Raw genomic sequence first — 12,462 nt, 5'->3', positions numbered from 1 at the left:
TATTTAATAGGTTAAATCTCACATAGACGAATCCTAATTAGCAAGTCGTGTAATTAACTAATTAATAAGGAACCCACTGCATTAATTTTTTGAATGTGCAATAGATGACACATATTTGCAAATAGGTACACCAACAAAAACGATATTATGATAGGACTAAAATATAATATACATATATTACATCTTAAAAAATTCAATTATTGTGGAGGAAAAATAAATATTTGTTTTTTTAAGTCCAAAAGAAGTCACTCGGGTATGCCATGCATTTTGGATCAAACTCTATATATATACATATTATTACTTATCATAAAAATCTTGACTGAAAATGAGTTCCATAATCTCTCTTCTTGGGCTTCTACTCGTCATCAATATTCTATCTTTGCAATATTCTTATGCTCAGAAGAGCAAAATCTCTGCGGTTTTTGTGTTTGGAGACTCGACTGTGGACCCTGGAAACAACAACTACATTTCCACCTACTCCAGAGGGAACTTCCCTCCTTATGGCAAAGATTTCATCAATCATGAGCCCACCGGAAGGTTCAGCAATGGCCGACTTGTCACTGATTTTATAGGTAAATTCATATCATGTACTCTACTTTACTTACTTTAACTTTTCTTACGTCAAATATGACTCAAGTTAGATACTCCTCTTTATAAAGTTATCAATAATTTAAACATATTATAAAGACCATGAATGTGTAATTATGAGTTCTCAAAAATACTTGCTTCATCGTCATCATCCATTCAAAATTCAACAAGATTACAAACTTGATAAATGAAGCGTAATCAGAAGATGTATTTTTACTGACATGGCACTAGCTACATGAATTGTTCGTTTAACTCTGATAGGAGGACAAGATTTGATTTTGAAAAATTCAGCAACAAAGTGATTTGATTTTCTTACCATGAGACCATTATCATTACTATTCATCTAATCAAATTCGGTTTTATATTCATGATTTGCATTCCATTCAGCTGAATTTTTGGGGGTTAAAAAGAATTTGCCTCCTTACTTGGATCCACGTTTAACCATTCAAGACCTCATGACTGGTGTTAGCTTTGCCTCTGCTGGTGCTGGTTTCGATCCCATTACCTCCCAACTTGGCGTAATCTCTCTCTCTCTCTCTCTCTCTCTCTCTCTCTCTCTGTATATATATATATATATATATATATATATATATATATATATATATATATATATATATATATATATATATATATATATATAAATAATTGGTTAGTGAATTGATAAATGACAAAATTTAATTATACATCATAATAGTAAAAGAAAGAAGTAAGATGACTCTCACTTGTCATGATGAATAGTATCTTTCTATATATTCATATATGTTATGTCGATTTCTATGTGGGCACAAAATTTATTTAATTTGTCCCCTGGATAAGACGTGCAGGACTAATGTGCTTCCATATATAAATTATTTTACTTGCATAACAATTTATATGCATGCAGTCGTGGGACGTTCAACATCAACAGTTTGTACTTGTTCATCATGTATATCTCCAACTTATTGTGGTCCTAGAAATTAATGTATCTATACATGCAATCCAAATACAGAACATACATGTGTTTTTAAGTACCTTTCATGTGGACTTTTGGTAGGATATTGTAGGGTCGGGTCACCATGAGTTTAAAGAACATCACATGATTGCAATGAAGTTCGTACGTAGTATACACGCGTAAGATTTTTGTCAAATGTCAAGTAGTAGTACTTGTTTAAGCTGGTTTAGAAAGTGAAAGAACAGAATAATATTTGTCAGTCATTTGAGTCGATGTTTAATTAGCGTTATACTCATCGTTTTTGTGTTAATCGATGCACAATAAAACATGTGGTCCTTTTGCAGAGAGCACTTACACAACCACAACAACTGGATTTATTCAGAGAATATAAAAGAAAACTACAAGCGGCGATAGGAAAAGAAAGGACAGATGATCTTGTTAGGAATGCAGGGTACATAGTTAGCTCGGGCACCAATGATTTCACCTTCAACTACTATGGACCTGTACTTGTTCGACGCTCAACTTATCCCAATATCGCGGATTATCAGAAATTTCAGTGGAATTTGATTGAACAATTCATGCAGGTTTTCCATCTTTCATTTTCCTTGTTACATGATAATTTTGATATTAATATCCTAGGGATAGATCCAGGAAAATATCTACATATGGAAACTCAAAATTGTTATATTATATAAGTATAAACACATAAATCAAGTACAACAATAGTAAGCTATCATTTTTGTTACATTCTTTGTCGGGGAAAATGACTAAAACAACCTTCTATTTTCTATATATTTATTTACAAAACCAATATTAAACCCCCAAAATTTGGACATGCGTGACAAGTACCCAGGAATTCGTAAATAAATGAATGATAGGTATTTTATTTGTTTTATATAACGCTTTTCTACATTCTGTTCAAAAGTGGAGGGGTTAGTCATTAATGATACTAGACAATTTCATGTGATTGACTCGACTACACGTTATAACTTAACAACATATCATGTGACGCCTTAATCTAGATTGACACGTAGCTGAATAGCTTTCAAATCAACAGAAAACATAATCAAAGAAAAAGCAGTAGCGAAAATGTTAGTCCAGTCATATAAACAATTATTCATTGTAGATGAATAATATATAATTTCAGTAGAAACCATCAGTAACCAACCAACTGTATTGCTTCAATAAGTTTTAAGTATATAACTTTATTTAAATCAATTAAAATCATGATAAAAGAGATTCACCAACGACTTATACTTTTTACGAGTTATGTCATAAATGATATGTTGGGACAGGATGAAGAAGATAATCTATTATTTAATTAAACGATACATAGGGAGAGATTTTGTCTCCTGCACATCTTTATTATTTAATTAAACGATATCTTTTATTATATCATAAACGTTTTTTTCTGTCCTACATATATTACTGTTGAAGGACGACAACTTGGTGTGAATAGTTATGATGTAACTCCAATATAATGATTATGAATTACAGGATCTGTTGGATGAGGGTGCAATGAAGATAGGAGTGGTTGGTATACCCCCAATTGGATGCTTGCCTGCTATCATTACCATCAACTCAAAGAAACCTATCTCCAATCGTGAATGTATTGGAAATCTTAATTCCCTTGCAAGAGATATTAATCAAATGCTAAAAACTAATCTTAAAGGCCTTCAAAGACCAGGCACCAAGATCGTGTATGCAGATATATACAACCCTCTCATCGATATGGTTAACCATAAGACTAAATATGGTAACTCCATCACTCTACATCTATTGTTTTTCATCAAAACTGATATCGATCATGCAATCAAACTATGATTGAGTCTTTTATGTTTTAAGATAATGTTTTTTTTTTCTTGTTCCCTTGATAGGTTTTGAAGAGGCTCATAAGGGTTGTTGTGGAACTGGTTTGATTGAAGCAGATTTTGGGTGCAACCCAACTTCTCCGTTGTGTGATGATGTCTTAAAGTATGTATTTTGGGATGCATTCCATCCGTCCGAAAAGGGTTACCAGATTATCTTCAATTCCCTCAAATCGCTCATTCAAGATAACATTGCATGAGTTACATCCCATGATTATTGTACCTTTTTCCGTGTTTTGTTAAATTTTTGACCATTTGTAACACACTATAGTCAATAATCTCAAATAAAAGTATAATGTTTCTTTAGAATTTCAAAAAACTTATACATATAGATTACCGGTTGATATATAAAGATAACTCCTCACCAGAAAAACTTAAAAAACAATCCACAATCTAGTCGAGTCGAGCCTGAAACAAACTAATGCAGAAACCAAACAACTAAAATATTGACAACTTAAACCTCGACCATAATGCAAAATATTATGTTAGAATTTTGGGGTCTTAAGAATATCAATATACTTGAATATTTATTGGATCGTTATTGTAATTACTTTCCAAAATCTATGATTTCACCCTGTAGTCCGGGGTATCATAAAATCAAATTTGGGATAATCCAAAGAACTTCAATTCAGAAGTCAGATCACTTCTAAATCAAAAACACAAAATACCTTGTTTTTGTGTTCTTAAGAGATAGAACACATAAATATATGATTTTTGTGTATGTAAGTTCCAACCATTTTTTTGGAACCATAGAAAGGTTCTTATATTAGAGGGAAAAGTAGTTAAACGGAAGTTGCCTCCTTTTGGCGCCAAAAATCTTTGGTTATTAAGACATAATCAATTCATGACATCATCATGATATCACTAAAGGTTTTGGTGGGAAAGTGCAAGGCAAGAGCCCCTTGGACCCCGCTAGGGGCGCTGCACCTAAACCCCGCCAAGGGGTTGCAACTCCTTGGAACCCTACACCCAGGGGTATGTATTGCCCCCGGACCCCAGTATTCCCGAATTCACATTTATCACTCCAAGTGTGCACCTCGCACCTCCTAGCTCGGTTAGTAAACGGAGCTAGACCTATCTCATTATTAATAATAATTACACCAAAATATGTTGATAACACTAAAAGCACCAACATATTATTATTGCATATATTTGTGTATAGCTAGTCCCGTTTGTATTTTGTATAACTTGGCCCTTTAGCCTGAGTCTTGTGTAGTGTATTTATATGCCATCATTAAGGATAATTGATCATTGAGATTGAATCTAATTACATGATGTCAGAGCCAATTTTGGACTAATACTAGTCTCCTCTTGACACACCTCCTCCTATCTCGATCCTCTTCTCTTCATCGATCATCCTCTAACCTACATTTCATGGCTAATACACCGCCCCATACATATTTCAATATCATGAACATTAAGACCTTTATTCCCTTAACTTGTGTAACATCCTTTTAGGCCTAGAATCTTTTGTCTTATTAGTACAATTTAATTTTCAATAATAAATAAATAAATAATATCAAAAACAATGTAGAAGAAATAAATTTTATAGAGAATATTTGAATTACAACCTAAATATATTTTAATTTGTGTTACAAGTGAACAATTGGCGACAGTTACGATTAAGCTTGTTGTTAACTCATTTAACTTTAGGACCATACATGTAAGAGTTTTAGTGGAGGAGGGGTCATTTGTGAAAATATGTAAACTACTATTAAGTTTCTAATCAATTGGTGACCAAAGTGAGAAAAAGAACTTATATGACAAGAAACGGTACCTTTAGCGTTGTCTCTTTAACAATGACAACATCTTAGCAAAGACATCAGATGAGACGCGCCTTTTGTCACTACTAAAAGTGCTGGTCGTCGCTAATACCTTCCACTGATGGTATGTGTGCCCACACGAAATTGGATCGTGGCCATATGTTTGTATAATCATCCAGTGGCTAGGGTTTATTCTCAAGGGAAGCAATAGTGATGACGCCAATTTTGACGACATGTCGCCCTTAATGCTATCGATCTGTGTGACCCACGGCAGAAGAAATCTTGGCCCTACATTTTTCCCTAATCCAAAAACTTATAGTCATGTAGAAAAGGCACGTCAATTTCCCTCCAAGGGTCGTCGCTATTACCCTGGTGTCACCGCTAAAGGCGTCGCCGTAAAAGGGTAACCCGTTTTGCTCGTTCCTTCGTCTCATAACGTGACCCAACGTTGCTGCTTTTTTCTAAACTTTTTTGTAACATCTCAAAATCACAACAAATTTAAATTTTTTTTCAAAACAACCCATTTACTAAAAAGAAGTGTCTACAAAACCATTGTTTTTAAAATGTTATATAAAATTAGAGTCGCCCAAGATACAATCAACATAAAACCAACGATATATACGGTCACGCCTTCGCCTTGCCATAGTCCTTGAAGTACCTGAAACAAAAATAAAACTGTAAACCAATGCTTAGTGAGTTCCCCCAAAGTGTCACCATGTAAACATAGTAAAATACAACATACATACAGAGCCTTCAGCATGACTAGACTGTCTCACTGGGCCTTCAGCCTATTGGGATCGCACTTCGGGCCTTTGACCTGACTGGTCCGGCTCGCAAGCCTTCAGTCTATCTCGACAACCCTGGGTATCTTGGCCTTCAGCACAAAGCAGGACCGTCTCAACCCAATATATCATCACATATCAACATATACCATAACAATCAATAACTAACATATACAGGTAGTCATACATATCTAATAGATCACCACAACATATCAACATCCTATATACTAGGATACAGAACTAACAGATCACTACATCATAAATACATACGGTAAACCAGGATATCAATCCAATGAGCCGGCCTTGGTGCCTTCGACCCGTAAGTATAGCGAGGAAAACTCACCTCATAGTCTGACTAATAGCTTATCCATATGCTGCTCCTAAATACCGGCTCAACCCAAATTCTAAATGTTAAAACATTACCCATTCTAGATTAATACATTTCCCCAAAATACCCTTGGATAAAACTGGTCAAAATCAACAAGTCAACCGAGTCAAACCGAGTCAACTCAGGCTTCGTACACGGGGCGTACTCGAGGTCCGAGGCATTAGGGCTAAAACTACGTACACGCATCGTACCCTTTTGTATGCCTAACATACGCAGTAGCTTCCCCTCTGAACCGATTTAGAGCTTAATACTCTAACTTAACACATCCAAATGCATATCCAAGTCCCAAATAACGTTTTTGACCATAAAGTTTCCAACTTTATGGTCTTACATGGCTAAAAATGTCTTAACATCAAAACCTCAACTACTTAACCCATTAAGACCTTAAAACATATGCATGGAAGGAAAGATATGATCAAGACTACATTTTTATGCTTCTAAACACCTCAAAGTGACTGAAAGGACAACTTAAAGGGGTTAGAGTAGCTCATACTCTAAATACCCAAATAAGGGGACCAAAATGACCCAAACCCCATGGCTAAGGGGCTGTTTGGCAGGAGCTGAATTTTTAAGAGATCTGAATTTCTAAGAGGGTCTGAAATTTTAAGAGTTGGATGTTTAACATGTTGTTTGGTTGGGACCTCTGAATTGTTGTGCTGAATTATTAAAATGACAATTTTACCCTTCTGTTTTATTTTTTTATTGAATTCAATTGTTTATTTAGAAAATAACCTAATAAATTTCTTAAATATGTATTAAAAAAATATAAAAACCATATAAAATCCAAATTTAACATAAATCAAAATTAAACACAAATCCAAATCAAGCTTAAATATTTTTAAATCCACAAAATCATACTAAAATCCAAATAAAATCCTACAAATTTAATTTCACCCCAATTGATTCGCAATCTGGTCACGCAAATTATTCATGTATTCATTTCCTTGTGAACCCCATTCCATATCGTGTACGCTTTCGCCATCATTCTCTCCCTCTTGTGCTTGAGCATTGTTCTCCTCGAACGCCATAAATAACTGATCATGAATATCGCATTTCCTTATGAAATTGTGGACTGTAAAACAAGCAACGACTATATCTCTTTGCACTGAAAAAGGAAAAGGAGCCATTCGTTTTAGGATTGGGAATATCGCCTTCAAAACACCGTAAGCACGTTCAATAACATTTCTGAGTTGTGCATGTGCATGATTGAATTTTTCCTCCTTAGTTAATGCACATCACCGTCGTTAATCGGCTAACCAATACCTCGTGTTGCGGTAAGGAGTTGTAAATCCACGAGTGTTGGTGTATGCAACATCGCAAATGTAATATTTATCTATACACATGAGTGAAGGAAGTATTATATATAGAAGTTTAAAATCATATTTTTTAATAAATTTAAAAAGAATTAAAAACCTAGAGGAGGGAACGGAAAGCCTGAAGTCGGGTTACATGCAACTTCTTTCAAAACTCACGAATCATGTGTTATACCCTCCCAACCGACCCATACGAATGTGAATATCATATCAAAATTACAAATTCCTAAAACATTTTGAAAGCATTCACCTTTTCCCCTTCCCCTATAGCGAGTTTGTTGGTCTGCAGGCACGACTGCATGTACAAGAGTTCCATCTAACGCACCTATTGCTCCAGGAAAGATTTATTTTAGCTTATGATGCCTTTCTGAGGAATTCAGGGTTGCATTAGAATTCGTTGGCACTATAAGTTCTTTTGCAAAAATCATCATTGCATTTAGCACCTCATGAAAGCATCTATGAACTGTTTCTGTGGAGTGTTGAAACCTTCGTTTGATAATCCTGAACCGTTTATTATGTGCTATAGTTGTCAAGAACATAACCATCTTTTCTTCAACGCTTATATTCCTACTACTTTGCAACCAATTGTTTCGTCTAAAATGATTGCATAAAAGTACATATGCTTCACGTGAAAGACGCATCAGCTCATGACATTGTGTAGAAGTTCCATGTAACAATTTTTGTGTATGTTGATGACCGCTCATTTCCGAATCATTATCAATTGCCCTTCCAATTCTGTTGGATGCTAGATTCAACCAATAGCAACATAGTAACATGAAAAATGCAATTTCTTCATCCGAATCCATAAGCAATCTGTTATTTTGAAAATACATAACAATTATATTAACAACATACAACATAAAAATTCATCCAAAACATCAAGTCATTCATATCATATAAAAATCTAGTAATCCAAAACATCAAGTAATCCAAAACATCAAGTCATTCATGTCAAGTAATCCAAAAAAAAAAAACATATAGTGCAAACCAAACATTTAGTTATCCAAAAAAAACCATCAAAACATTCAAAAAAATCTACTTAGCGAAACATTCCATAATGTGCTCCAACAGTCTTGACCCAATTCTCACAAATAGTTGGATCAATGGTTAACCACACGTGCCTCTTATCCGCACCTTCACCAAAAAGAGCAACAACAGTAGTGTATCTTGGATCAAATATTCCCCATCCTAACTTCTCTAATTTTTCCATACATGCATCCAAATTTGAAGAAGAATGCTTTTCCACAAATATTTTAGCAACTGTGGCAATATCTTCCCTGATTTCAAGCAATCTTGAATTGGATGCATCTTTACCCTTATATTTGCCATTATCTTTACTTTTATTTTGACTCTTTGTCGTATCTGTAGTCTTTCTTTTTTTTTATTAAGCGGATGACTCGTCACTGAGACCTACAATTTCTTGTTGAGTGCAATCAATGTCCTCAAAGTCATGCAAACTATACTGGCTTGACTCTTGAGTAGGACGGGGAAGGGTAGAAGTTGGCCCCCAACTATGAATGCCCGTCGCAGTCGCGCCTTCAAACAACTGTGTGCAAAGGTCGGGGTATGGTAGTGGCGTGCGTCTCAAAGAATCCACATGTTTGTTTGACTGTTTGGGACAAATATTTTATTATTGAAAAATGATAATATATTTTTTATAACTAAACAAAATACCTTCGATTCTAGTTCCCATTCTTCTTTGGAAAGATTGAAGGTGTTGGTTGTTGAATTGTACACATTGCCGGTTTTGTTTTTTAACTTCAAAAAAACACCAAATTTTGACTCTAGGTAGTCATAGCGGTTCTTCATTTGTTTTTGGTCGACAATGAAGTTATGTTCAATTTTTAATGTTTCAGCAACATTCCTCCAAAATAGTGCTTTCAAACTACTCCCTTCCCGTCCATTAACCGTAACTTCACGTAAATAAGCTTCTAGAAACGTTTTTTCTACACCTTCAACCTTCCAACTAATCCTATCCTTCTTTTCTCCCATTGCTTTGATCAATTCAACAAGAAAATGTATGTTTTAACAACAAGTTCAGCATTGCAAATACACATTTTCAACAACAATTTAAGCAATATAAAGTCACATTATCAATAAATACTTCAACAAAACAAATGCACAATAGCAAAAGTAATGGATATTTCATGAACATCAAAGAGAAGTAAGAATTCAGCAACAAAATTTCAGCATAATACTCATGAAAACATTAGACATAACATCAAAATAACACTAAAATTCAGCATATAACATCAAAATTCAGCATATAACATCAAAATTTTGCATATAACATCTAAATTTAGCATCAACATTGAATCAAACATAACATCAAAATTGAGCATCAGTATTTGATCATATCCATTGAACACATTCAGATACATCACTACCCAACATATAACAACATAATGAAGCATATAACATCATAATGGAGTAAAACATCAACTATTAATTTTGATTTAACAAAAGAAAAAATGATAGCATAATGAATTTGATTTTTGACTTTCAATTTTGAAGGGAAAGAAGGAACAGTCGCAGGCGGAAGGAAGAATGGAAGAAACAAAAGGAAAAAACAAACTTGTTGTAGTTGGTGGAAGAAAAATCGGAGTTGGTGGCGGCTAAGTTGTTTAAACTTATAAGTTTATTTTAATCTCATGAGTGTTCAAATCCCTTAGAAACTCATAAAAATGGCCCAAAATCATTAATTTGAAAATTTCTAAATTCTATCCCGTCGGATTACGATAACTTAATCGGGTGCGACCAAAAGCCCCGTTTAATGTCGGTATCTGGTAAAATTTCCACCGTGTCCAAATCTTGGAAACTATTTAAAGGGGATTAAGCTTCCATTTGAAGCTTTTGCTCTCTCTCACTACTCTCTCTCTAACCTCTCTCCTCAAATCAAATCTAAGGGTCCAAAAACATCAATTTAAGGCTTCAAATCATCAAGGTATCTTCCCTAACTCCTTGTATATCATCCTTAGCCTTCAAATTTGTGATTTATCTATGAATTAGGACCTTGTTCATGTGTTTACGGCCCTGGAACATGCTTGGGCCGTAAACACACATAAAGGGGGTTTTTATGCCTTAAAACCCTTCCAAAACACCATTGAGGCTTAGATATGGCTTATAGAATTATGGAATTGGACTTGGAACACCTTGAACATCAATTTAGAGGAGTAAACATGAGTTTACTGCCCAAGAATATGCTTGGGCCGTAAACTCATTAACATGGAGAGTAAACTCCTTCTAAGGTGTTAAATTGCCACTTACACACATCCTAAGCCTTGAACAAAAATCTAGAAGCAATCACAAACGAATTAGGAGCCTAAAACATAAGGAAATCAACTCCCTAAGGAGTTCACGGCCATAAGAAGGAGTCTTGGGCCGTAAACTCCTAAAACTATGTCAAATGGTGCCCAAATTTTACCCATAGACTTGTTAAATAGCTTGAAATCACATGTGATTAATTTAGGACCACCAAAACATCAAGGATTTAGTGTGAGGGGAGTTTACGGCCGTAAACTCCAATAAATGGTCCATATGTGAGTTAAATCCATTCCAATGCCCTAGATGTAATCCTAGCTAATTTTCCCAAGTGATATAAAGCCATTTAGCAACCGAAAGCACCCACCATGAGTCTACGACCGTGAACTCATGGGGAATGGGACATTAGGGCCGAAAACTCTAGTATGAGTTTACTCTTGAAGAGTAAACTCCATATCCAAGCCTTATGTGTCCTCAAATGCCACCCGGGTCCTTCCAAACACTTGTAATGAAATGTTTTCGCATCTAGAAGTGTTTGTCCCTAACAAATAAATTATTCAAATCCTAATTAGATACAATTGTGTATCTTTTCATAAAACATAGGAATCTTGTGCGTTTGCAAACCCAGAACTGACGTTTAGGATCCAAACCGAAGCATTCCTCAACCGGTGAGTTCATACCCCTACCCTTTTTACGTGTTTTTCAAATGTTTTCAGGGGGAATACAAGAAAAAAGTACAAGGAAATATTTTACTTAAACTTATTTTCAGCTCAAATATTTCATTTTATGTATGCTTCTAATATCGAAAATCATGTTAACTAATGGTTCGAATTGCAGGGTAAACTAATAGACTAAATACAGATTTCTTTAAAAAGTGCTATAAACTATACTACATTTTGCAAAAGAAATCATACTAATCATAAACTAAGATTAATACAAATACGAATACGAATACGAATGTAACCAATAGGATAGAACTAATACGAATACGAATACGAATGTAACCAATAGGATAGAACTAATACGAATATGAATATGAATACGAATGTAACTAATAGGATATAACTAATATGAATACGAATACGAATACGAATATGAATACGAATATAACTAATAGGATAGAATGAATATGAATACGAATGCGAATAGAAACAGGAATACGAATACGAAATAACGCCTTTGGATGACGCCAAGACTTCGAATATACAGTTTGTGTAGGCCTTGAGTGTCACCAGAGTTTCGAAAATAATTCAAAAGTACGCCTCTGGACATCAACTGAGTTTTGAATACATACGCCTTAGAATGTCGACAGAGTTTCTAAAATACGTCTAATGTACTCTTTTAGAAATCACCAGAACATCGAAAATACTGTTAATGTACGTTTCTGAGTGAATCAAAATATTCGAAAATACAACTAAGTATAGCAGATAGTCAACATCTGAATGTAGAATAGCTAAGATATCAGACTACTTAACTAATACTACAAGTATGGTAATTACTAGTACTTCGAAATCTAAACTAAGAACCAACCTCATCACATAGGAAAATATGGGATTTTCCTGGGATAA

The 12,462-nt window shown here is 34.5% G+C and overlaps 1 protein-coding gene across 1 annotated transcript; it reads left to right on the top strand.

Annotated features, from left to right (window-relative positions):
• The first annotated feature begins 255 nt into the window (after nt 1-255).
• On the top strand, nt 256-3,696 carry LOC111884661 (GDSL esterase/lipase At5g45960). The gene is made up of 5 exons (XM_023880961.3): nt 256-572; nt 976-1,106; nt 1,864-2,103; nt 3,017-3,275; nt 3,397-3,696. Exons 1-5 carry the CDS (start codon nt 326-328, stop codon nt 3,585-3,587), a joined length of 1,068 nt encoding a protein of 355 aa, XP_023736729.1. The 5' UTR covers nt 256-325; the 3' UTR covers nt 3,588-3,696.
• The last annotated feature ends 8,766 nt before the right edge of the window (nt 3,697-12,462 follow it).

Source organism: Lactuca sativa, chromosome 7, assembly GCF_002870075.4.
Source record: "Lactuca sativa cultivar Salinas chromosome 7, Lsat_Salinas_v11, whole genome shotgun sequence".
Taxonomy (NCBI): Eukaryota; Viridiplantae; Streptophyta; class Magnoliopsida; order Asterales; family Asteraceae; genus Lactuca; species Lactuca sativa.
Note: the sequence above shows the minus strand (reverse complement) of the source record. Positions and strands in the feature narration are given on the sequence as shown.